The 26780-nt window shown below is 36.3% G+C and overlaps 1 protein-coding gene across 6 annotated transcripts in view; it reads right to left on the reverse strand.

Annotated features, from left to right (window-relative positions):
• Positions 1–26780, reverse strand: part of LOC105837229 (tuberin) — a 210931-nt gene that overhangs the window by 138676 nt on the left and 45475 nt on the right. For all 6 annotated transcript variants that reach the window (XM_036289105.1, XM_036289113.1, XM_036289124.1 and 3 more), the window contains exon 16: positions 4–200. In XM_036289105.1, the coding sequence (XP_036144998.1) occupies positions 4–200 (197 nt within the window). The remainder of the gene's footprint in view (positions 1–3; positions 201–26780) is intronic.

The following is a 26780-nucleotide window of genomic DNA, read 5'->3' on the forward strand; positions in this document are numbered from 1 at the left end:
CACCGTAGTAATAAATTTAACAAAATCCCTTCGGAAAGGAAGTCTGCATTTTAAAAACCATACAGCAATTACATGGTAAGCCAGAGAAACTGTATAATGATTATATTTAAAAGGATTGGTATATGGCAACAGTATTGCAAATACAGACATATATTGATCTCCAATAAAGCTGGCAAAAACTTTTGGAAGTCTAGTTAGAGCTAAAATAGAAAGTTATATTGTCCAAATTAGTATAATAAATTAAATATATAACTTAAGTTAATATTCTAAAGACCGCATTGTCCTAAAATTTTTTTTTAACTGGCTTATTAAAAAATATTTTATAAGTGAAAAATTTATCAATTTTTCATCTTTCTCTATTTTTTCGACCTTTTTGATAAAAAGAATACATAGCCCAGGTAGCAAGGTGACGTTAATACGACGTCAATAATTCGTCATTTAAGGTCGCGGACGTCATGTTACCAAATTAAGATGTAATAGTAACGTCATTTTTTGACCTAGATAGATAGATAGACTTTATTGTGTCCCAATATGGGGTTACAAGGCGCTTTTTCCACGGAGCGTTCCCGAACCGTTCACAGTTGTATCCTCTCTACTCCCAAACCGACCTGGCCATTTGCGACCCTTACATTCTAACACCCCCACCCCCCTCGCACGCCCTTATCCCCTTTTCCCCACCCCCTAATCCCACTCTCTCCTCTCTTTTGGCCCTTCTTCATTGTCCTACTTCCATTCCTCTCTCTTCATCTCTGCTCTCCTCCTTCCACTCTCCTCCTTGATTTCCTCTTTCCGTTTTTCATCAAGGGGCCTCTCCTCCTCTCCTCTTTCTCCTGTCTTCCTCTGCTCTCTCCGCCTCTTCGTCTCTTTCCCCTCATGCTTTTTCTCCGTCTCTCCTTCTTTCCTGCTTCTCCTCCTAAGACAATCAATTAAATCATTATTCTCCTTCCACCTCTCATTCTTCCCAACTTGCCGTTTTTCCGTCATCTCTCGACTTTCCGTGCTGTTGAACCCCCCGACTCTTTACGCTCTTCTCTGCTCTTTTCACTCTCCTGCTCTTCTTAAACTCCTCTCCTTGTCTCTCTTTCTCCTTCTCTGATCTCCTCGGCTCCTCTCTCTTCCATCTGCTTGACCGTTCTTCTCTTTCACTAGCAAGCCGTTTATCTGTACATTCATACTCCTCTACATATCAGCCATACATATAAAGATATAACATATATAAAATATATAATACAAAACAGGAACGAAATATACAATAACAAGACAATCACAATTGTAAACGAAGCGGAAGTCCACCTGCCCCATAACTTCTTCTACCTCTTCTACCCTCTCCGCTCTCTCTTCCATCCTTTTCTTCTCCTCCTTGTCTCTGCTTCCTCCCCCCCACCAGTCTCCATCGTCCCTCCACTCCGCTCCCTCTCTACCCCGACTTTCTTTGCTCCTTGTTCCCTTTCAGCCTCTTCTCCGCTTGTCTCCATCCGACCGTCTTTTTCTTCCCCTCTGCTTCCTCTTCTTTCTCCCTGGCCGCTTCTCCATACCTTTCTTCCCCTCTTTTCTTCCTCGTCTGGATCCAAGTCCTCTTCTCCCCACCTCCCCAGTCTCGCCTCCAGACTTCTAAATCTTTTCCTAACCTCTTTCAGCCCTTTGGCATTTTCACTCTGTTTTCTTAATTCTCTTCCAGTCTCTTCTATCCTCCTCTCAACCGCACTTTCTTCCCTCACTCTGTCCTTTTCCGTCTCCTTCATTATCCCATTCTCTTCTCCTCATTATTAAATTTCATCTCTGTCTCTATTTTCACCTCATCTGCTTTCTCTCACTCTGCTATTACTGTTTCTGCGTCGGCTATCTTCTCCTTTCGACGGACCACGTGCTGTGAGAATCTGCGTTCCCAAAGCTCGCTACCGTCTGCCGCCTCACTCCTGCCAACCCGTTTTCCACCATCCTCTCCATCCGCGCCATCTCTCCTCTCCTCGTCATCTTCCTCGTTCCCGTCTTCATCTCCTGCCAACCGACTTTTCCTTTCTTCTCAGCGCCCTCTCACTGTCCTCTTCTTCTCCACGGCTACTTCACTCCACATTCGTTCTTCTCATCTCCAAAACTCCATCACGATATCTTTTCATATCTTTCCTTTTCCGTCGCCCTCCTGCTTCCCTCCAATCACCCGACCACCACTCGTCCTCTTCTACCCGAATTTTCACTTTCCTACTCTCCCTCTCACCTCCATTATCACTTCACTACTCCTTACTTCGGAGCTTCCAAATTCACACCCGTTCTCACCGACGCCATAACTTTTTCCCCCCGTCATTTTTTGACCTATTATTTACGTCAGTCATTTATCCATCCTACAACGTATTTCCGACGTCATATTCTTGACTAATTAATAACGTCAGTTAATTGATCATTTTACGACGTATTAATAAGATTTTATTAGTGACTAATTACTGACGTTAACTATAATTCTTTGTAATAATTGACGATTTGATCTCAAATGACGAATTATTGAGGTCTAGTGGACGACACTTTGCTACCTATCATTATTTAAAAATTGGTTAATAAACAACATTATTAAAATTAATATAATATTTTATATAATTAATACTATCAATATTTTAGAATCATCCCAGACAGCACATAATATTTATGATAAATATTTATTAATATTTATTAATATTTATTTTTTCAAAATATTATATAAATATTTTACACATATTTTATATATACGAAGAAAAAATCTTTATTCAACATATTAAAATATATACTAAATATTTTATATAATATTTATGGTTAATAAAAGATAAAAATTTGTATAAGTAATATTTTGTAAATATTTATAAATATTTCATAAATATTTTTATATTTATGATAAATCTTTATGATTTGTCAAATCTAAGCCCACAAAAAAAATTTATAAAATATTTGGATAAATATTTATAAAATATTTAAATAAATATTATAAATATTTTATAAATATTTTATAAATATTGCGTTCTGTCTGAAGTATAATTTAGCTTTATCAAAAGAACAGTGCAAAAACATATTTTTATAAGTTATTCCACATGTTATTTTGCATATGTAAAAATCAGGAAAAAAACTGTAAATTTATATTTATTTATAAAAATATTAGTTAACTACAAGTTTCATGTTTCTCGCATCTATTGAACTGATCTATAACAAATATGTATTCATGAACATTAAGTGTTCATGGATCATTACAAAGTGCTAGGTAGCGTACGATCTTCGAAGTTAAGCAACGTCGACGGTGGTTCAGAGTTGGATGGATGACCGCGGAAGTTAGGCAATTCCAAATGTGACTATGGTGTGGTAGGTCACGATGATTGTTGAGAAACAACGTAAATTTTTTTTTTACATTATAATTATGTTATTTCGATATTTTCATAACGCAAGTACTGCATATATAGGACATGTACCCGAAATATTTTAAATTTTCTAAAACGTCAAAATAACGGCTTTTACTACCTGGGATAGTCATAAAAATGACGTTAAAATGTCATCTTTATCAAATGTAATCTAAAAACCTATGTTTTGTCATAAAAATAACAATAAAATACCGTCAAATGAACGATACTAGCTTCTTGAAAATAACGTCAATAATATGAAAATAATGACGTATTTTTGACGTCAATATATGACGTCGTTAAGATGAGACAAATGTACGTCAGTTTTACGACATTTAGACGTCATTTTATCTCGACATTATGACGTCTGGTTCGTCATAAAATGACCAAAAAATGCCGTCAATTAAACGACACCTTGCTACCTAGGAGATTAACAAAATTATCGCATAAGTTACGCAAAATTTTGCATAATTTTAAATAATATTATCACGAATAATTATCGCATTTTAATTTTTCAGAGCAAATTTTCAATTTGAAATTTTTTAATGTTTCTTAGCAATTTTAATTACACTGGGACACAAAAAAAAGTGGTTGGTCCAGCGGACAAAACTAATCAATACTTATGTATTTTGACCTGCTGAATCCGAATCCAAGGTCAGAATTGCAAAGTTAGCTCATATTTCCTAACCTCAAAAAAAAAAAATTTTTTTAATGTTGGTTCGACGGACCAAACTAGTCTATTCTTATATTTTTTGACCCGCTGAATCCAAATCCAAGGTCAGAATTGCTGAATTGGCTTATTTTTTCTTAACTTCAAAAAAAAAATTTTTTTTTTAATGTTGGTTCGACGGACCAAACTAATCTATTTTTATGTATTTTAATCCGCTAAATCCAAATTCAAAGTCAAAATTGCTGATTTACTCATTTTTTTAACCTTAAAAAAACATCTTGTAAAAGCAGTTTGAGTCACAAATATATAATATCCAGAGCGTGCTTGCGTAACCATATTACCAGGTATATAAATATGAAACCGGAATTTTTGTATAAAAAACACACGTTTATTGTATGAAAATGATTAAAAATATTTTATTCGAAGTATTACCCATCGCTAGCTATACATTTTTCTTATCTCTCTTACAATTTGTGGATGCCACGCGAAAAAAACTGTTCCTCTTTTAAGGCAAACCAGTCATCGAGCCATTTTCGTATATTTTCGTAAGATGTGAAGCGCTGCTCAGCAAGTGCGTGTCCCATCGGTGCATATAAGTAATAATCGGATGGAGCTAAGTCTGGTGAGTAAGCATGCGAAAGTATTTCCCAACCAAACGCCTCAATCGTTTCTTTGACCAGTTTTGCTGTATGTGATGGTGCATTGACATAAAGTAAAATCACTTTGTGTTGCCTTTGAGTTGCTTTTATTCTGGTCATTTTTCACGCAAAGCTTAATTCAAATCAATCATTCGTTGTGGGTAGCGTTCAGTATAAACGGTTTCGCCAGGTTTTAGCAGCTCATAATAAATCACACCCTTCTCATCCCACCAAACACAGAGCATTGTCTTCCGTCCATAGCGATTTGGCCTTGCAATCAATGTCGATGGTTTGCTTGGAGTTACCCATAATCTTTTACGCTTAGAATTCTCAAAATATATCCACTTTTGATCGCCAGTCACAATTCGATAGAGAAATGACTTTCTTTTGTACCTGACAAGCAGCATTTCGCAAGTGGTTTTTCGGTTTTCCTGCTGTCTTTCATTCAGTTTATGTGAAACCCATTTTTCCCATCTTCTGAATCTTTCCCATGGCTTTCAAACGTATGAAGACGGCTTCTTGTGTCACATTTAATTGATCCGCGAGTTGTTGCGTTTGAGCGTCATCCTCATCCAACAATGCTTGCAGATCGCTGTCTTCCAACTTTTTCGGTGGTCTTCCGCGTTCTTCGTTTCTCACGTCAAAATCGCCACTTTTGAATTTTTTAAACCACTCAAAGCACTGTGATTTACCAAGAGCATGCTCACCGCAAACTTCGACAAGCATTCGATGCGATTCTGCAGCAGTTTTCTTCAAATAACAGAAAATCAATGCTGTCCGCAAATCATAGTTTCCAAGCACAAAATTCGACATGTTCAACGCTATTAAAAACTATGTTGTTGTATGAAACTTGTATTGTTGTAAGTTAAAAATCTTTATCAAATGTCAAAATAAAAAAATGGCGCGGTTTGACGGTAACTACATTAACAGCTAGCGCCATCTATGAGCAAAATTCACTTTCATATTTACAGACCTGGTATCCAAGGAAAATTCAATACGTATGATAAGTCTAAGCATCTATGAATAAATAGCGTAGAAAATTCACTCCCTTTTTCTATTATATATAACTCTTCTATTCTCAAAGGTTTGGATTAATGAACAAATTAAAACCTGGATGTTGCAAGTCTGATGCGTGGAGACTATTCATCGATTCTTCTAACGGAAGCTTGAAAGCAGTGTTGCTGCACAATACTAATGTATGCCGCCTGTAGCGCACTTGGTAACGATAAAAGAAGAGTACACAAACCTGAAAACAATTCTTAAAAAAATTAAATACACAAAAACATAGATGGCAAATTTGTGAGGATCTGAAAATTCTCATTATATTATTAGGTCAACAATCAGGTTACACAAAAAATCCGTGCTTTCTATGTGAATGGGATAGTAGAGATCAAACGAACCATTATATAAGAAAAGAATGGCCGACAAAGACATCTTTGCAACCTAAGTCTAAAAACATCATAAATGAACCGTTAGTTAAACCTTCAAAAGTTCTTCTTTCACCTCTTCATATCAAATTAAAACTCTGAATAAAAATGGTTAATGCTATCAGTATTTACAAAAAAAATTTTCCAACATTTCTGATGCAAAATTGTGAGAAAGAATTTTCGATGGACTTCAAATACGTAAAACGTTGAGAGACGACAATTTTGTCACCAAAATGAATGAAGACAAAAGAGCAACATGGCTGAAGTATCACAGAAAATTTTCTAGAAAACCATAAAAATCAAGATTACAAAAAAAGAGTGGCAAAAATAATAAAAAACTATAGAAAACTAAATTGCTTAATGAATCTTAAGTTGCATTTCTTGGATTTTCATACCGACTACTTCCCAGAAAATCTAGGTGATAATAGTGAAGAACAGGGAGAGATTTCATCAAGACATCAAGGAGATAGAGCATCGATATCAAGGCAAGTGGGATGTAAACATGATGGCTGATTTCTGCTGGACGCTTAAACGAGATGTCTCTGTAAAAGGGAAAAAACACAAGAAAAGGCCATTGCACAGAACCTTCGAGAATAAAAGAATTAGATATAATAGAAAAAGAAAGTGAATTTTCTACGCTATTCATTCACAGAAACTCAGACTTGTCATATGTATTAAATTGTCCCCGTGTAATGTGGTTACGCAAGCCTGCACGTTCTAGATTTTATACATTTGTGACCCAAACTGCTTTTACAAGATGTTCTTTTAAGATTAGAAAAAAATCAGTTAATTCAGCAATTCTGACCTTGAATTTCGATTCAGCGGGTTAAAATACATAAAAATAGACTAGTCTGGTCCGCTAGACCAACATTAAAAAAAATTTTTTTGAGGTTAGGAAATATAGGCTAACTTTGCAATTCTGACCTTGGATTTGGATTCATCAGGTCAAAATACATAAGAATTGACTAGTCTGGTCCACCAAACCAACCACTTTTTTTGTGTGCTTGTGTTCTTTTTTTTAAGAAACGGCACAATGACAAAGTCTTGATACGTTAAAAAATTATTTAATGCAACTTTGCTGCATTACACCTGCCTGCAAATTTAGCATTATCACGAGTCGATGTCGAAAGACCAACTAGGTCAAAAGTGACGCGCATTTTTTCAGTGTTATTAGATAAACGTGCTTGAACGTATCGTCGCGTTTATCTAAACACACCATTACATCAGTATCAAATACTATAAAGACTCACAAGTGGCGCACGTTTAATGCAAGCGTGTAGTAAAATCTCTTTTTCTTTTAGAGACCGTGTCTGTTTGTGAGCTGCGAGATGAGTTTGTTAAACCCAAACTGGAAATACCGTAATTTCTACATTACGTGTGTAGGGATCAAGAACCTAAGCTTCGCTATTTGGGCTAGGAGAATAACACATCTAGTTCCCTAATCTCAAACTATGGTACGTGATGACAGGTATGGTAAGAGGGAGAACCAATTGCTAGTGACTCCCAAATACGGGCGCTTTTCTATTGTATATAGTTTTTCCTCCGAAATGAGCGTAATTCGGGGGTCGTAATTCGATATTGGTCTACCTTTATTATAACAAACAGCTCATTTATTGATATGACCACTCACAATGATATAACTCATTGAAGATTGGAAAATAAGACACGATTGGAGTATAAGCAATCATTATATGATTAATATTAAAAAAGAATTGCCCAAAGATACAAGGTTTATTACTAAATAAACAGATTTAATGTACATAAAATTAAGTGGAGCTATTTTCAAAAAGGAGGAGAATATATAATATTCAATAAGGCCAATTTTTTGTACCAAAATATCGCATTTATTGGATAATATTCGTATAGTTGAGGTTGAGAACTTTCCGAAATGACCTATAAAAACGTTTTTACGTTGGGCAAAACTAGAGTTACGAGCCTTCAAAGTTTAGGTAATGAGGGCCACAAAATAGGCGATAGTGATATTTAGTTTTTTATGAAAACTGAATAAACTACTTTTATTACATTTATATGTGCGTTTGTACATCTGTGTGTGCAAATGCATGTGCATGATATAAATATGTGGGTATCTTTTTCATTTTACCCGTCTCTTTGCATATGGGCTTGGGATCGTCAATGGTAGAGTTACTTTAATAAAGAAAAAATTTTTAATAGATAAAAGACAAAAAATTAAAAATTGATTTAAAAAATAACAAAAAAAGTAACTTTAATTATCAATTAAAACATTGAACAAAGCGCCCCGCACCCTCTCCTCAACCTTCCTTCCTACCAGGATAAGGGTTATATAAGGACAATTACAATCTAAAAGTATCGGAGCTCCTAGCCCTGATGATTCAAACTGTAACGTTTGCGAAACGTCGACGCTGTACCAGAATGCGGCATGTATCTAGAAGTCTTTTCTATTGGAAGCAACGCCATCGAAAACTATAAATCTAAAATTTTTATTTTAATAGATCAAGTTTTATCATTGTGTCATGTGGAAAAAAGATCCTTAAAATTATCAAAAAACATTTAAAAGAAAGTTTCAAGCGTTTAGTTTTATGTGTTTTGAAAAATAAAAATGCAATGCTTTTTTTCGTAATGTTATGCTTATTTAAAATTATATAAAATTTTGACATAAAAAAGGATATTTAAAAAATACGATTTTTAGTTCACCTACAAAACATAGTTTATTATATAATGTTATGCTTGGCATCTACATGAACGAAAAAAATAATTTTACATCTCAGAAATGCAGGAAAAATTGATTTTTTTAAAGATCATTTCAAATTTCAATGTAAAAATCTGATACTATAAAAATTTTTCATAAATGGACTGCGAATGTATTGCAAACGCTTCTTAAAAATTATTATTGGCATTTATGGCCGAAATAAGAAAAATTTAAGTGGAAAAAATGGTTGATACAAGATAGTAAAAAATTGTTTTAGTTCAATCCAACTACAATAACGAAAACGTGGTAGTTATTGTCTTAATTATTTTTCATTTTTTAATTTTTAATTGTTTTTAATTTTTGTATTTATTTTTTATTGTTTGTTTACATATTTATTATTAAAATCTCAATATGTTAATATATGTAATCTTGTAGGTTGATACAAGATAGTAAAAAATTGTTTTTTCGTTCAATCCAACTACAATAACGAAAACGTGGTAGTTATTGTCTTAATTAGTTTTCATTTTTTAATTTTTAATTGTTTTTAATTTTTGTATTATTTATTTTTTATTGTTTGTTTACATATTTATTATTAAAATCTCAATATGTTAATATATACAATCTTGTAAGTTGATATATACATACATTTTTTTGGTTACACAATGCGTATAACAATACGTCAAAATATGTCATTTTATTTCGGTACAAATACTTAAACTGCCATTTTGGATTCACCATTTTATAATGCCAAAAAAATCTAAATATTAGATTTTAAGTTTTTCTAACTTGAAAAATCCAATATTTTCAAGTTTCTTTTTTTCTAAAATAAATAAATTATTTGATTTTACTTAGGATGGATATAGAAGTATCAAAATGGAACATAAGTGCGGGGAGAAGGATTCAAAGAAAAGTAGGACAAAAAAATCGTTCAAAATAGCGGCAATGGATATTTAACAAGTAGAATTTTGTTTTCTTTTAAGTCTAAGCTGTCACATCCCTATTTTCAAACAAAACACTGTGACCTAATGCAATGTTCGATAAGCTGCAATTTAAAAACTAAGTGTCCAAAATTTTTGAAAAAATTCTAAAATAAAGTTTAAAGGTTATAGAAAAATACATTCCAATTATAGAAAATTAATATTTTAATTATTTTTATTTGAAAAAATTCTTAAAAATACAATTTTTAAAAAATTACATTTTGCATAAAAAATTCATAATTTCCTTAAATTTTCATATTTTATAGGAAATTCTAAAGTGACAGAGTTATTCGACATTCTTTGCTAACTCGGATTTTCAAATTGGAATAACAGAATACAAAATCCTTTTACACGATTTAAATACGCACAAAAATAAAGGGCGGGAGCGACGAACAATTTGTTCTGATAAATAAATTGTTATCTATTAAAAGAAAAAATTCACAAAATCCAAGAACTTTTAATAAATTCAACTTAAATGATATTTTTTATAACAAAAAAAATCACAAATCCAAGATAAAACTTTTGATCAAATTCAATCAAATTAAATAATACACATTCCGAAAATGGTATAACTTTGATTATTAGAGTAACAATTATTTTAAATAAAAAATTATTGTATTCACACATACAAATTAATTTTACTACAAAAATAATAATATGTAAATATTTTGCGCCAATTCAGAATGAACACTGCAAAATAAGTGTTGTTTTTTCTCTACAAAAATAATGATATAAAAAAATATGCGCCAATTTATAAAAATATATGTTTATTCTTTAATTTTTTAATTTATCATCAAACTTGTATGACAAGAGATTGATATTGGAATTTAATTGAAATGTAATTAATTAAGAACAAAACCAATATTCTTTCACTTTGGTTTAAATGGTCAAATTCCAAGATTTTACTATAGAAACCTGGCGCTACTAAACCGAATAATTTGTTTTGAATACAAAATCACTTTCTCACAAATTAATTTATATATTAAAATAATACGTATAACATTATATACCCACGAAAGAAAGCAAGAGAGAGACATTTGAATGTAAACACGCATAAAAGACTAAGATATAAAAATTGCTTCCTTATAAACAAAATTATATACCGCACGCACGCACGCACGCACGCACGCACGCACGCACGCACGCACGCACGCACGCACGCACGCACGCACGCACGCACGCACGCACGCACGCACGCACGCACGCACGCACGCACGCACGCACGCACGCACGCACGCACGCACGCACGCACGCACGCACGCACGCACGCACGCACGCACGCACGCACGCACGCACGCACGCACGCACGCACGCACGCACGCACGCACGCACGCACGCACGCACGCACGCACGCACGCACGCACGCACGCACGCACGCACGCACGCACGCACGCACGCACGCACGCACGCACGCACGCACGCACGCACGCACGCACGCACGCACGCACGCACGCACGCACGCACGCACGCACGCACGCACGCACGCACGCACGCACGCACGCACGCACGCACGCACGCACGCACGCACGCACGCACGCACGCACGCACGCACGCACGCACGCACGCACGCACGCACGCACGCACGCACGCACGCACGCACGCACGCACGCACGCACGCACGCACGCACGCACGCACGCACGCACGCACGCACGCACGCACGCACGCACGCACGCACGCACGCACGCACGCACGCACGCACGCACGCACGCACGCACCACGCACGCACGCACGCACGCACGCACGCACGCACGCACGCACGCACGCACGCACCACGCACGCACGCACGCACGCACGCACGCACGCACGCACGCACGCACGCACGCACGCACGCACGCACGCACGCACGCACGCACGCACGCACGCACGCACGCACGCACGCACGCACGCACGCACGCACGCACGCACATACATAATGTTACAAAAGCATCGGATTTGCTTAACATCATGCAATAAAGAATAGAAATCTAAGAAGAAATGTCTAATACTATTTTTCGATGCGGTAAATAGTTTAGCCTTAATTCATCATTGTAATAAGTCAATAAGCGCGGAGGTACAAAAGAAAGTCAGTGACGGAGAATGCGTGAAGTTGACTCCTTGTTATTAAAAATTAAAAAATGTCTAATGCTAATAATTATGGATAAATATTAGCACTCAAAGCTGTAAAGCTGCGGAATAAAAAATATCTTTAGTTGAAGATACAAATTCAAAAATTTTCAAAGTTCCGTCAAAATGGAAATATTTCTCGGTAACCGACAGTTCTATTGAAAATTTTGGTAGCCTTTTAAAGAATTTTATCGATAATTATTAGCATTAGAAGCATTTTTTAATTTTTAATAACAAGGAGTCAACTTCACGCATTCTCCGTCACTGACTTTTTCTTGTACCTTCGCGTTTATTGACTTATTACAATGATGAATTAAGGCGAAACTATTTATCGCATCAAAAAATAGTATTAGACATTTCTACTTAGATTTTCATTCTCTATCGCATGGTGCTAAGCAAATCCGATGCTTTAGAAACACCCTGTATATATACGGAGTGTCTCGCACAAGGTATGAAATACTTCATAGAAAGATAGATGGGACATAAAAATCCACTATAGTTTTTTGATGTCTCCAATGATAGTCAAAATATTAATTTTTCAAATTGTACGAATGAGAGCGTATCGAGAAAAGCGTTGAGCCGCTCGAGCTAGAGCACGGCCCACTGTGTCAAGCATTGGCTGCCGGCTCGAGCGGCTTAGCGCTACTTTCGGTGCGCTCTTATTTGTACAATTTAAAAATTTATTATTTTTGGAGATATCCAAAAATTATAGTAGACTTTTATGTTCACCTTGATCTCATCTATCTTTCTATTAAGTATTGCATACATTATACAAGACACCGTGTATATAGGGCGTTTTCTGTAAATGGAGACCTCTCTCTGCCCAGAATATACTTCAATTTTAAAAAAGCAGCAAGTGCGCAAATTATAGCTGAAAACGTCTATTTTTTAATGTCGTTTGGTATTTTTTGAAAAATTTAATACAAGGTACCAATATGGTGTCAAATTGAGATTATTTTCCCTCATTTATAAACAGAATATTTGAACAAAATATCAAGACACAATATGTAGACTTTGAAATGCGTTTTCAGAGTAGCTAAAAATTTCTAGATACTCATTTTAGTTAAAATATTATTTTTTGATACTTCGATCAAATATCCTGCGTGTAACTCACTGACTTTAGTTATAATTTGTTCGGAACTGATGAACAATTATCGCAAACATATAATATTACAAATTTAAAAATCAGAAATTTTCGATTAATTTTCGACTAATTACAAAAGGTTTCAAAATATAGATTATAATATATGCTGAACAATCTAATACTAATGTGTCTATAACTGGTAATCAACAATCAATCCAAACACACAGTATCATAGATTTGTATTAAAAAATACACAAAAAAATGTATAAAAAATGTAAGAAAATAATATGGCTGGACTATCTAATAATAATTTGTTCGGAACTGATGAACAATTATTGCAAACATATAATATTACAAATTTAAAAATCAGAAATTTTCGAGCTAACTACAAAGGGTTTCAAAATATAGATTATCATAATTTAAGTCAACATTATATAGGAAAAATGGAAGTCGAGTGTCAATATTGTAGAGCGAAACATTTTCACGCTGAAAAAGTTCACAATAAAGATAACTCATTCAAAGATTATTGTAATCATGGAAAAGTCATATTGGAGCCTTTACCAACATTTTCTAATGAACTACAACAATTATTTTTAGGAAATCATGAAAAATCTAACGAGTTTTTTAAAAACCTAAGAAGTTACAATGGTGCATTTTCTTTTGCATCTTTTAATGCTAATTTGATTAATTTTAATGCACAAAAACGAGGACCTTATTGTTTCAAAATTCAAGGTCAAATTTATTACCAAATTAATACTGCATTATATCCTGCTATAAATGAGCAATCAAGTTATGGACTGCTTTTTATTCTTAACGCTAACGAAGCTACAGAATGCCGTTTAAATGTAAATACAAATCTTGATGAAGAGTTATTGCATACATTAGATGACATTATTCGTAATAATAATATATTTGCTCAATCATATCAAATAATGCACAAAAAAGTACTTAATCAAAAAAGTTTAGATTTAAATATACCTAATTTAAAAATAGGATTTTTAAATAAAGAAACAGGCATTGATCGTGGAAGATATAATGTTCAAAAAATTAATGAAGTTGCTGCAATATTTTCAACTACTGCAGATGGAAATATTCCTGATTGTTATGTTACAATTAGAAACAAATGTGATAAAACTTTAAAATACGTTAGTATAATGGATCCAAACGTTGAACCTTGGATTTATCCAATATATTATCCATATGGTACACAAGATTGGCATGATAATATTAAACAAATCGATGGAAAACGTGTAACTAGATCTATGTATGTTCAATACCGAATGGCTGTACGTAATAATGTCAATGTTTTTTTAATGGGTAAACAGCTATTTCAACAATGGCTTATTGATAGCTATGTAAAAATAAAAAAAATAGAATTAATTGGTATAAAGAAAATCAAAAACATTTGAGAGTGGAAAAGCATCAAGAACTAATTGATTATTTAAAAAAAAAAGTGGCTGATACTAATGTTCATATTGGACATATAATACTACTTCCTTCTACATTTATTGGTTCACCTAGAAATATGATGCAAAATTATCAAGATGCGATGGCTATTGTTCGCAAATATGGCAAACCAGATATTTTTATTACGACTTGTAACCCAAATTGGCTTGAAATTAAAGAAAATTTTCTTCTAAATCAACAATGATAGACCTGATATTTGCGCCAGAATTTTTGATATAAAAAAAATTAATTTAATAGATTTGATTGTTCGACAGAAATTTTTTGGAGAAGTAAAAGCATTTGTTTATGTAATCGAATTTCAGAAACGCGGTTTGCCGCACATACATATGTTAATAACTATAAAACAAAATTGCAAAATTACTAATTCGGAAACTGTTGATAAATATATTGTTGTGAGCGTTTGCTCGTTTTTGGGAATTCTTTCCCGTTAGTAGTTGGGATCGTTCTGCCTGAAGGGTTAGGATCCAAAGGGTGAAGGTTCGGTTAGGTGTATGAGAGAAAAGAAGACGCTTCTTACTTTCTTGTTCGTTGTCTTTTATTTCTTTCTTGCGCTTACAATCAGCTCTGTTGATGTCACGTAACACTCGCGATAAGGTTTACGGTATGCGACGATGCTCGGTCGCTGTTATGATACTCTCCGCTCGGTCACGGCGTGGTCGCGTTTATATATTATGATATCTGGCGCAATTTCGGGGGCCAGTGACCGGGCGTCGGTAGCTTCCGCGAGGCTAAGCGTTTCGACATCGGAACGCGGTAACCTTGCGGTTTGATTTTGCAGCGTAGGGCCTATTTCTAGGGCGATACAAACTGCTTCCGAGTGCGCTGTTGTAATCTCACGGAAGTTAATTGGGACTTCCGTGAGCGCGGCGGATTCTTGTGCGTCTTTTGAAAGAGGTGCTTCTTGCAACGTCTTTCGAAAGATGCGCAATTTTAATAGATATAGTTGTAATCGGCTTACAACATCCCTCCCCCGTTAGATAAGAAAACGAGGGTGCGATGTTTTCGCTTACAGCTTTGTTCTCAGATGACAACCTGCTTTGCTAGGCCTTGGTGGTCTGCTAGTTCGTTTTGTATAGATTATGTAAATTATGATGGCTATTATGATTAAGGCGGTAACGCCGCTGGTTGTCATTTTCAACAAAGAAAAAACTCTTGGTTAATTTTCGTTTTTTTTTTACATGCACCCAAGAGTCTTTAGTTGTTTTTTTTTCTCAGATTACACGCTCGCTTGGGAAATGGTTTGTGTTACAATATTTGTTGTGGTTGTGTATATACATATATTGCTTTTGTATCTATCTTATTTATTACATTTGTTTTACAGACGATAAAGTATTTTTATAATTCGCAATAGCGCTGGTACTTATTAGTGCTAACTATTCGAGAATCTCAGTCGCGTCTTGCAGTAAGTGGTTTTGTTAAGGCGTTTGTCAAGATCGTCTGTTGTGTATGGATGTTTGGTTTTGGATTTTGTTTGTGATTTTTTTTTGTGTGTAAATTTTATTAATGTACCATTTTGTTGTGTTCTTTCTTTGGATTATTTTGTGACTATTCCTGCAGCGGTACCCGGATCTGCTATTTGGTGAGTCCTTTTACTCCTCTATAAATAACTTTAACCGGTTTGCGTGTACGCGTAAAGTCTTTCGCCCCATTTTTATCGTATAGTTGACGTCATTATTTTTCGTGATTATCTTGTATGGTCCGATCCATTTTGCGTCTAATTTTTTCGATCGGCCGCGTCTTACCGTTTCGTCGTAGAGCAATACCTTTTCCCCGACCTTAAAATTTGCTGGCCTTGAGTTTTTGTCGTATTGTTTCTTCGCCTTTTGTTTTTCTTCTTGTGCCTTTTCTTTTGCTATTCTGCTTGAGGCTCGCAATTTTTCTCGTAGCTCCTGCGCATAGTCGTCGTAGGAATATGTCAGTCTAGGCGGTTGGTTTAGGGCTGTAGGTAGGGTCGCTCTATGTCCATATATCAGTTCAAAGGGGGTAAGCCCGGTTACGGTATGTGGTGTCGTATTGTACGTAAACATAGCGTACGGTAGCCACTCGTCCCAATCTGTTTGATCGGTATTTATGTAGTGGCGCAAATATTCTGCCAGAGTCCGGTGTGATCTTTCCACTGTTCCGTTGCTCTCTGGGTGATATGCAGTAGTCTGCATTTTTTCGATCTTTAGCAATTTGCATACGTTCTTGAAAATTTCACTTGTAAAATTCGTACCTTGATCTGTGAGTAGTTTCTCTGGTATTCCGTGTTCAAAAATTATTTTAGTGGCAAATGCTCGTGCCACTGTATTTGCATCCTGACTTTCTATCGGGATCGCCTTGCTGAATTTCGTAAAAATATCTTGGAAGGTCAAGATATATTTATTTCCTGTGGTCGTTATCGTTAATGGTCCCACGATATCCATAGCGCGTTTTTCAAATGGTTTTTCGGAGGTATCCGTGATCACCATAGGCATCTTTGTTTTTGCTTTTAATTTGTTTTTCTGGCAGTGTTCACATTTTACGATGTAGTCTTCCACATCTTTCGTGATTCCTCGTCAATTATGGTCCAATCGTATCCTTTTTAGCGTACGTGCGATTCCTTGATGACCTCCTAGAGGAGCGTCGTGATATTCATATAATATCTGTTCCTTTTCTTTTTCCGTGTATTTCCGGTTTGCTGTTTCTTCTTCTTCTTTTTCTTCTTCCTGTCAATTTTTATCTTCGACGGTATTTACGTGCTCCGTGTCTTCTATTACGGGGTGTCGGCTTAGTGCATCGGCATTGGTATTACCTTTGCCTGCCTTGTGTATTATCTCGGCTATCGTAACTATATTCGGCGAGCTTGAGTCTCCATCTTATCAGACGAGATCCCGGATCCGTCACATTAAATAGCCATACGAGTGGCTTGTGATCTGTAATTATCTTAAATTTTGTGCCGTATACATATGGTCGAAAATGTTTCACGGCCCATACGATCGCTAATAATTCTTTTTCGGTCGTATTATAATTCTATTCTGCTCGATTCATTATTCTGCTTGCGTAAGCGATCGGGCGGTCTTGGCCGACGGTGCCTTGAGATAACGCCGCTCCTACCGCGTAATCTGACGCGTCTGTAGTGACGAGAAATGCTTCACTGAAGTCCGGATATTTTAATACCGGTGCGGTAGTTAATTTTATTTTGAGTGTGTCGAACGCATTTTGTTGCGTGGTCGTCCATGGGAATTTTTCCCTTTTTTTTGTTAGCATTGTTAAGAGTTTCGCTATTTTTGAAAAATTTTCAATAAATTTCCGGTAGTACCCCGCTAGTCCAATAAACGCTTGCACGTCCTTTACTTTTGTAGGGGTGGGAAATTTTTCCACGGCGTCCAGTTTTTTGGGATCGGGTAGAATTCCGTCCTCGGTGATTACTAGGTAGTTCACCTCCTTGCGCATGACCTCGCACTTTTCCGGCTGGAGTTTCAGGTTACTGTCTCTCAGCCGTGTCAACACAGCGACTAGCCGTTTGTAATGCTCGCTCAGGCTCGGCCCGTAAATAACAATATCGTCTAAATATACTAGACATTTAAGACCTTGTAAACCCGTTAAAACTGAGTTCATTAGGCGTTGGAACGTCGCGGGGGCATTCCTTAATCCGAACGGCATTCGATTGAACTCGTAATGCCCGTACGGTGTGGAGAATGCCGTCTTCCCCTTATCTTTTTCTGCTACTAATATCTGATGATATCCGGCAGCGAGATCGAGCGTGGTGAAATACTTTGCATTTCCGAGTTGATCTAATATATCTGTTATGTTCGGGATCGGGAAAGAGTCTCCGATCGTAATTTCGTTGAGTTTTCGGAAATCTACCACTACTCTGAATCTCGGTTTTCCTGTAGCGTCAGGTTTTTTCGGAACGACCAGTAATGGTGCGTTCCATTAACTTTTGCTTTGGCGGATTATTCCTTGTTCTAGCATTTCACGGATTTGTTTATCTACTTCCGTTTTTTGTTTTTCGGGCAGTCTGTATGGTCGTACATTCACGCTCGCAGATTCTGTCCTGGTGTGTATCTCGTGTTCCACGAGAGTTGTGTATGTGAGCTTATCTCCTTTTAGATAGAAGACGTCGCTGAACTCTTCGCATAGTACTTGGATCGCTTTCTTTTCCTCTTCGTTTAAATGTTTTAACTGAAGTAGTTTAATTATGCGCTCTGCGCGAGGTATCGATATCTCATGTTTCCATGCATCTCGGATTACGTTCGCCGTGTAGATATCCGGTGCGTTGTTTATATTTATTTTTTCAATTTCAACACAAGGTAATTGTAGATCGACTTTTTTGTCGTTTGTATTTATAATACTTATTGGGCACGTGTGATTTTCGGGTTCTACTAGGCAGCTTCCTAAGAATACTCCCGGTGCCATCTCCTCGGAGTTGATGACTCCTAGGGTGTTTACACTCGCTGTGACTTGCACTATCGTCTCGCTCCGTGGCTGCAGAGTGACTCGGCGGTACGGGTACAGTTTGAATTCGGTGTCGCCTAATCTTATTGTTTTAGTCCCATAGTTGCATGTGACATTATTTTTTCTTGTAAAATCAGCTCCTAGTATGCCCTCATTCTATTGGGGCATCGTCTCGTATGACGTACATCGGATGCTTGATTTTTTGTCGTGGATTACCACGTTCACGGACGTTCTTCCTAGTGTCATAATAGAATGCCCGGTTATTCCGGTCAATTTAATGTGTTCATCACGTATTTTGGTTTGTCCCTTAAGTGTTTTTAATTTTATTAATGACACGGTTGAGCCGGTGTCAAACAGGAACTCAATCTTGCCCCGCTCTGCTTCGCGTATGGGCAGTGTAATCATGTCGAGGCCAGTGTCGCTGCCCCGTGCATGCTTCACGTGTGTCACACGATATGCATCAGCTGTGTGCGAGGAGCTTGCGTCATCGCTCGAGCTCTCGTCGCTGCTCGCTGTCTCGGTATGCTTAATCATTTTTATTTCCTTGCTCGCTCGCTTGCCGTTTTCTATCCTTTTCATAGTTTTAGGCTTTTTGCTCCGGCGGTCATTGTCTTTTTTCTTGGGTCGACCGTGAAGGGACCAACACTCTTTTCGGGTGTGGCCTGCCTTTTTACAATGGTCACAGTATAGTTCCACTGTGTTTACGCGAGGCCGTCCCTCCGGTCGCGGTAACTCGAACCGGTTAGCGTATCGGCTGCTGCGGCATTCTCGCCCGTCATGCCCATTCTTGCCGCACTTTCCGCATCGCAGAATATTCCGTGCGTACTTGGGGACGGTGCGAGGGTCTTCCTTCTGATTTCGGTTAGGTTCCTTTACTTTTTCTTTGGCACTGGCGCCGGATATCGCGTCCTGCAGCGTTCTATATCGCTGGGCGCGTACCAGGAGTTTGATATCTTCGTGCAAACCGATCTGGTAGTTGTACAGGGCCTGCTCCTTAATATTGTCCAGGATGGCTCGCTGTTGTTCGATAGTGTGGTTTTTGCCCTTCTCCATGGACTCATATAGTTCCATGGCAAGAAGGTCCACTCGCCGTCCGAATTCCTGCACGCTTTCCGCTGGTTTCTGCTTGAGCAAGTTAAACTCTTGTTGCAGGTGTGCGGTGCTCCGTTTGGAAAGGTACTCATTTTCGAGCTCTCTTTTCAGTTGTTCGAAGCTGTATACATCGCGCGTGTAGAAGTCCATCATTGCTTTACCTTTAAATTTCGTGCATAGGATGGCTTCTAGCAGGGTATGTTCGTCGGCTGGGTGTATGTTTTTCATCGCGTATGTACCGGCGCTAATAAATTCGCGGACGCGGTTTCGCTGTGTGCCGTCGATGTCCGGTATCATATTTCGCGCTTCTTCCATACTCAAGAAATTTACTGTCGATCCGCGCTGATTTCTAATGTCGTTATTCGATCGCCCGTACGACAAATCTAAGGCGTGAAAATTTTGGGGTCTCAGGGGTGCTTCCGTCCTTCTCTGATAACCCGGATCTCTTCTACTTAGACCTAATTAGAATTTCAGGTCGCGTAGTTCATGCATAACATCATGCAATAACATTGTTTCTCGTGGCGGGAGGTTCGGATTTATCCTCTGTGCCGGTCGTTCTTCTGCATGGTCATTTTCCTCATGCGGGGATCTATGAAGTCGTAATATTTCTGCTTCGACTTCATTTCGTGGTATATTTCCGGACGCTTCGGCGGGAGAGTGAGCCATTGTCGTAGGACTGGATGTCAGTCGATTGTCGGTCCGATTTCGTCCGTTTAAGTCACGCGTCGTATTAGGTTCGGCGCTTATCAAACTAAACTCGCGTGCGTTCGCTGTGGTTCCCTGTTCGGTGACGACATGTGTTCCATGGTCGCCTATAACACGTAGCGCGTGTTGTGTCGCGTCTCGTATATCGCGTAACGCGGTTCCCGCTATGCCTACTGCCTCGTGTTCTGGAGAATCTATTGTTTCTTCCGAGGGCTGCTGGCCTTCGTTTCGCGGGCTGTCTCCGTTTTGGGACATTAATTATTTGTTTGAATTAGTCGAGACAGTGTGCAGCTCGCATGCTGTATGTCTCGCGGTCGTCTCCCGAGTATTATCGGTGGAGTCGGATTACGCACGGCTAAGCGTCTTATCGCGGTCGCGTGTGAACGTGCTAGAGCGTTGTACTTGAATCAACGTTTTATTCGCTGATACTGTATTATTGATTGGCGCGTATAAAAAAAAAATCTCTTTTTTTGACAGGCGTTTTCTTTTGCGGTTAAACTTCGCGTTGACTCGTTTTTTCGCGCGGTGTCAATTTTCTGCTGTATTATTATTTCTCGGTCGCGTTGCCCTTCGCACAGGACATTACAATGAGTGCGCAAATATTTGTTACAATTCTGACTTACATTAGTAGAACGGCGCGCATGGCGGTTGTCGTAGGTCAGCTCGCTGGATGGACTGGCGCGTACGGCGTTGTAGTAGGATGTGCTGCTTTTCCTCGTAGTCTACGGTCGTCTAGTCGTCGCCCCTTGTTGTGGTCCACCTCTCGTTGGCTAGTCGTCCGTTCCGTCCCCCGGCAGAGAAGCTCGTTCTTCAAGGTCTCTTAGCAACGTGTAGTGATGCGTTGGCACAGATCTTTGCACTGACGCACTGAATAACACGATGGTGCTGTCTCAGCTCGTCTTACTGTCGGCTGGTCTTCTTCTCGCAGGATTATGCTTCCTTCGAGTTTTTGGATTTCCTTTGTTAGTTTCAGCTTCTTCTATCCGTTTTTCCTATCCCTTGTCATTGACGGCTTCTTGGATCCCACCGCTGCCACCAATTTTGTTGTGAGCGTTTGCTCGTTTTGGGAATTCTTTCCCGTTAGTAGTTGGGATCGTTCTGCCTGAAGGGTTAGGACCCAAAGGGTGAAGGTTCGGCTCGGTGTATGAAAGAAAAGAAGACGCTTCTTACTTTCTTGTTCGTTGTCTTTTATTTCTTTCTTGCGCTTACAATCAGCTCTGTTGATGTCACGTAACACTCGCGATAAGGTTTACGGTATGCGACGATGCTCGGTCGCTGTTATGATACTCTCCGCTCGGTCACGGCGTGGTCGCGTTTATATATTATGATATCTGGCGCAATTTCGGGGGCCAGTGACCGGGCGTCGGTAGCTTCCGCGAGGCTAAGCGTTTCGACATCGGAACGCGGTAGCCTTGCGGTTTGATTTTGCAGCGTAGGGCCTATTTCTAGGGCGATACAAACTGCTTCCGAGTGCGCTGTTGTAATCTCACGGAAGTTAATTGGGACTTCCGTGAGCGCGGCGGATTCTTGTGCGTCTTTCGAAAGAGGTGCTTCTTGCAACGTCTTTCGAAAGATGCGTGTCGCAATTTTAATAGATATAGTTGTAATCGGCTTACAACAATATATAATATTTCTGTTAAAATTCCCGATCCTGCTATTGATAAAAATTTACGTAAAATTGTCATGACGAATAAGATTCATGGACCATGTGGTGATTGGTGTATGATAAATGGAGAATGTTCAAAACATTTTCCAAAATTCTTTCACAAAGAAACAACTATGGATGAAAATGGTTATTCACAATATCGTCGAAGAGACATTGGCATTTCGTATGAGAAACCCGGAGAATTTATAGTAGATAATCGATTTGTTCCTTATTGTCCTATATTATCAAAAATTTTTAATTGTTATATTAATGTTGAAGTTGTTTCAAATATCAAGTCAGTAAAGTATTTATACAAATATATTTACAAAGGTCACAATGCAGCATCTGTAGTTATAGAACAAGATGTGAATAATGTAGAAATTGTTCATGACAAAATCAAAGATTTTATCGAAGCACGCTATGTAGGACCAGTTGAAGCTTACTGGGGTATTGTAGGTAAAACATTACAAGAGAAGAGTCATTATTCGTCTACCTGTACATTTGCTATTATTATATCTCATAATTCAAATGGACAAGATTTACGATCTGCTTTAGATCGTATAACAATATTAATGGATTATTTTGAATTAAATAAACAAGATGTTGATGCACGTCAGTATGTATATACAGATATACCTTTATATTATGTATTTAAAAAGGTAACATTTAACGGAAAACAAATTTATCGTTGGGAAAAACGTCAATGTCATTTTAATTGTATTGGATGCATGTACTCAGCCTAACTGAAATAGAATTATTTCATTTACGTATTCTTTTATTGAATGTCAAAGGAACAACATGCTATAATGATTTAAAAACAGTCAATGGTGAATTACATCAAATGTTTACTTCTTCATGTTTAGCTTTAGGCTTAATTAAAAATGATGAAGAATGGAAACGTGCAATAAGCTTCTGTTTGAATGATGCCAAGACAACTTAGGTTACTTTTTGTTCGAATATTAATACATTGCCAACCAGTGCATCCAAAAAAATTGTGGGATGAATTTCAAGTTGCAATATCAGAAGATTACATACAATTTGGACGAGTCACTAGGATAAGAAAAGCTTATATTCGAATTGGTCAATTACTTCGCAAAGAAGATTGGGAACTTTCACAATTTCCAAAAATGGAACAAATAACGATTGAATATGAAGAACATGCCAAACAATTGGAAAAAGAAGTCTTACTATCAACAACAATACAGTCAGTTAAGTCATGACCAAAAAATAATTGTTGATTATGTTTTAACTCTTTTAGAAAAAACTGACAGTCAACAATTAAAATGTTTATACATTGACAGTCCGGGAGATTCAGGTAAAACTTTTGTTTATACAATATTACACTATTTACTCAAGTCTCAAAACAAAGTTGTTAGTACAATGGCTTTCACTGGTATCGCTGCAACGTTACTACCAAATGGAAAAACAACACATAAAACTTTAGGTTTGCCCATGCCTCTTTTTGCTGACTCAACATCAAATATAAAAATTCAATCAAAAAAAGCTAAATGGTTGAAGAAAACAGATGTTTTTATTTGGGATGAAGCACCAATGGCACCGCGATATGCTCTTGAAGTGATGGCTCACCTTTTGCAAGATTTAATGCAAAATAATATAAAATTTGGTGGTAAAATTGTTATTCTTGGTGGGGATTTCAGACAATTATTGCCAGTACAACAAAACGCTACACGGTCTAAAACTGTAAATTTGTCAATTAAATTTAGCTCATTATGGCAACATTTCAAAATCTTTTCATTAACGGAAAATATGCGTATTTTACGACATGAACAAGAATTTGCTAATTTCTTATTAGATTTGGGAAATAGTACTTTGAATGATCAATTTAATAATATTGAAGTTCCACTGAGATGTGTAGCAGATTTAAATGCAAATATAGTAAAAGATACATACGAAGAAATATTTAAACACCATCAGTATAGACTTACAGCAAAACGTGCTATACTTTCTACACAAAATGTTGATGTGGAGAAACTAAACAAACAAGTTGTAAATTTACTTGACAAATCAACAGAAAGAGTGTATCCAAGTATAGACACTACAGAAACTACTAACGATATTCATGATATTAATAAAGCTATTTTAACAGAATATTTGAATACTTTAAATCCAGCGACTCTTCCACCTCATGAACTTCGGTTAAGAAAATACACGGTTATCATGTTGATTAGAAATCTAAACATCAGCGAAGGTTTATATAATGAAACCAGATTGTTAATTTTAGAGTTAAGAAACAATTGATTAAAATGTGAAATTTTAACTGGTGATAAAAAAGGGGAAATAGTTTTTTTTAATCGCATAACTTTATATTGTGAAAACGTTTATCCATTTGTGATGAAAAGAAAACAATTTCCGATTAAAATAGCTTTTGCTATGACAATAAATAAATCACAAGAACAAACATTTGACAAAATTGCAATTGATTTAAGAAAAGATATTTTTAATCATGGTCAATTTTATGTGGCATTTTCACGAGTTAGATCTTGGGAATCATTGAAAATTTATTTAGGACAAGAAAAACAAAATAGATTAATAAAAAATTATGTATATACAGAAATGTTTCAATAAAAATGTCTTCAATTAATTTTACAATATAAAACATAATTGCTATGGTAATAATAAATTTTATATAAATATATTTAAAATAAATACAAATAAAAATAAATTTGAATTAGTACTTTATAAAGTAATATTTTTTTATATGTTTATTGTTTGATAGCATCCTGTGATGAACAATATATTTTGAGAATGGATTATTCAATATGACCATATTAACATGACTCTGAGGATGTACTATCTGCAATAAAATCATTTGTCGTGAAAAATAAAAACAATTATTTTTTATAACAACAAAAAGTTAAAATGTTAAAATTTTGCAACATTTTAAAGTGATAAATTACAATTTAATATTTTACATAAAAACTATAATGAAAAAACTTTATGTATATACACATAACTCAGTGAAAAATAACCAATCAAATTAATATCAAATTAAGAAAAAATTAATATAAATTGCATTGATCAAATCAAATTGATGTCGATTTGATGGTTATTTCTCACTGGAAGAGTTAGAAAAATAAACAGAGAAACAGAGAGAAAAATAAACAAAAACAAGAAAGATATAAAAAAAATATGGGCAAAATATAATAGAGTGTACAAAGAAATAAAAATAGATGAGAAGCCTTTGTATATTTTAGTGGGGTATAAAAGTAGGGAGTCAGTCAATGATAGCAAGATTTAAGTGCGGAAACGAGGCATTAGGGAATAAATATTGGAAAAAAGAAAAAGTGTAGGCTATACAATTTAAAAGTAGAGACTTTAGAAAACTTATTAGAAGAATTTATAGAATTGCGAAGACAAAATTTCTCTGTCAGGAAAATGTTATCAGAGGTAAATATAGGTACAAAATGGATGAAAAATGTAGTAAAGACGAGAAATGACAAAGAAAAGCGTAAATAGTCATTAAGAATCCTATGTTATTATGTAATTAAGCTATGTAACCTTTTTTCAAAGGCCGAAATGTTTAAGAAATAAACGAGTTGTGTATATGTTATATGTGCAATAGTAATTTTATGCAGGGTGTAATAACAAATAAAAAAGTAACATTTGGCGCGCGCAAAGCGCGCGCATGTTCTAGTAGTAATAAAAAAGACTATGGGAACGCGAGAAGTTCGGTTGAGCGATATTGTTGCCGCTTTTCCGCGATGCTGATTGGTTCTCTCACTTGACTAATTTCGTATTGCAAAAGTTGTAATTTGATATTTTAGTTAATACAGGCGGGCGCGAAGCGTACGCTGCGTGCTAGTCCTCTTTTAAAATAGCCATGTAACCTTAAAGTTGGCTGCTAATCGCAATTATATTGTTTTTTTTTAAATTGCTTAGAAAAGAATAAACGTTAAGAATCTGAATTAATATGAGCAAGATTTTAACGAGAAACTTGTGCAAAATGATAACAAACTTTTACTTTTTTCAATTAAAAAAAACATGTTTGGTTTTCATGCGATACAAAAGGTTTACACTTAAAAAATCAAACTTTCGCATAGGGATTCTCAAAGTAGAGTCTTTGCCCTTTAATTTAAAAAAAGTACATGTAATTTGGATGATTTTTCGCAAAGTTGCATCACTTTAAATATTGCCTAAAAATCGGTCAAAAATTTTGTTTCGTTTTTTTGCGTCATTGTAAAAGGCGAAAGAGAGAGAAAATTAAAAATATGTTAAGAGAAACTACGACAAAGAGTAAAATAAAGTAAAATAGAAGAGAGAGAAACAAGATTCTTTTAAAGGTAATAAAGACGAAGAATAGATAACGGAGAAAGAGAAAAAGAGATAGATAGATAGATACGTTTATTATGCCCAAGCCTAGATTAAAGAGCAAATTATGATTACAAAGCATAAAGTTACAACATATTTGTATAAAACCAACAAAACGCTAGTGATATTGATTGATTCGTACATAAGTAATAATGATTAACAACATAATGATTTGTATATAAAAGTTATAATGATTAACAAC

The sequence above is a fragment of the Monomorium pharaonis genome, chromosome 1 (assembly GCF_013373865.1).
Source record: "Monomorium pharaonis isolate MP-MQ-018 chromosome 1, ASM1337386v2, whole genome shotgun sequence".
NCBI classification, from domain to species: Eukaryota; Metazoa; Arthropoda; class Insecta; order Hymenoptera; family Formicidae; genus Monomorium; species Monomorium pharaonis.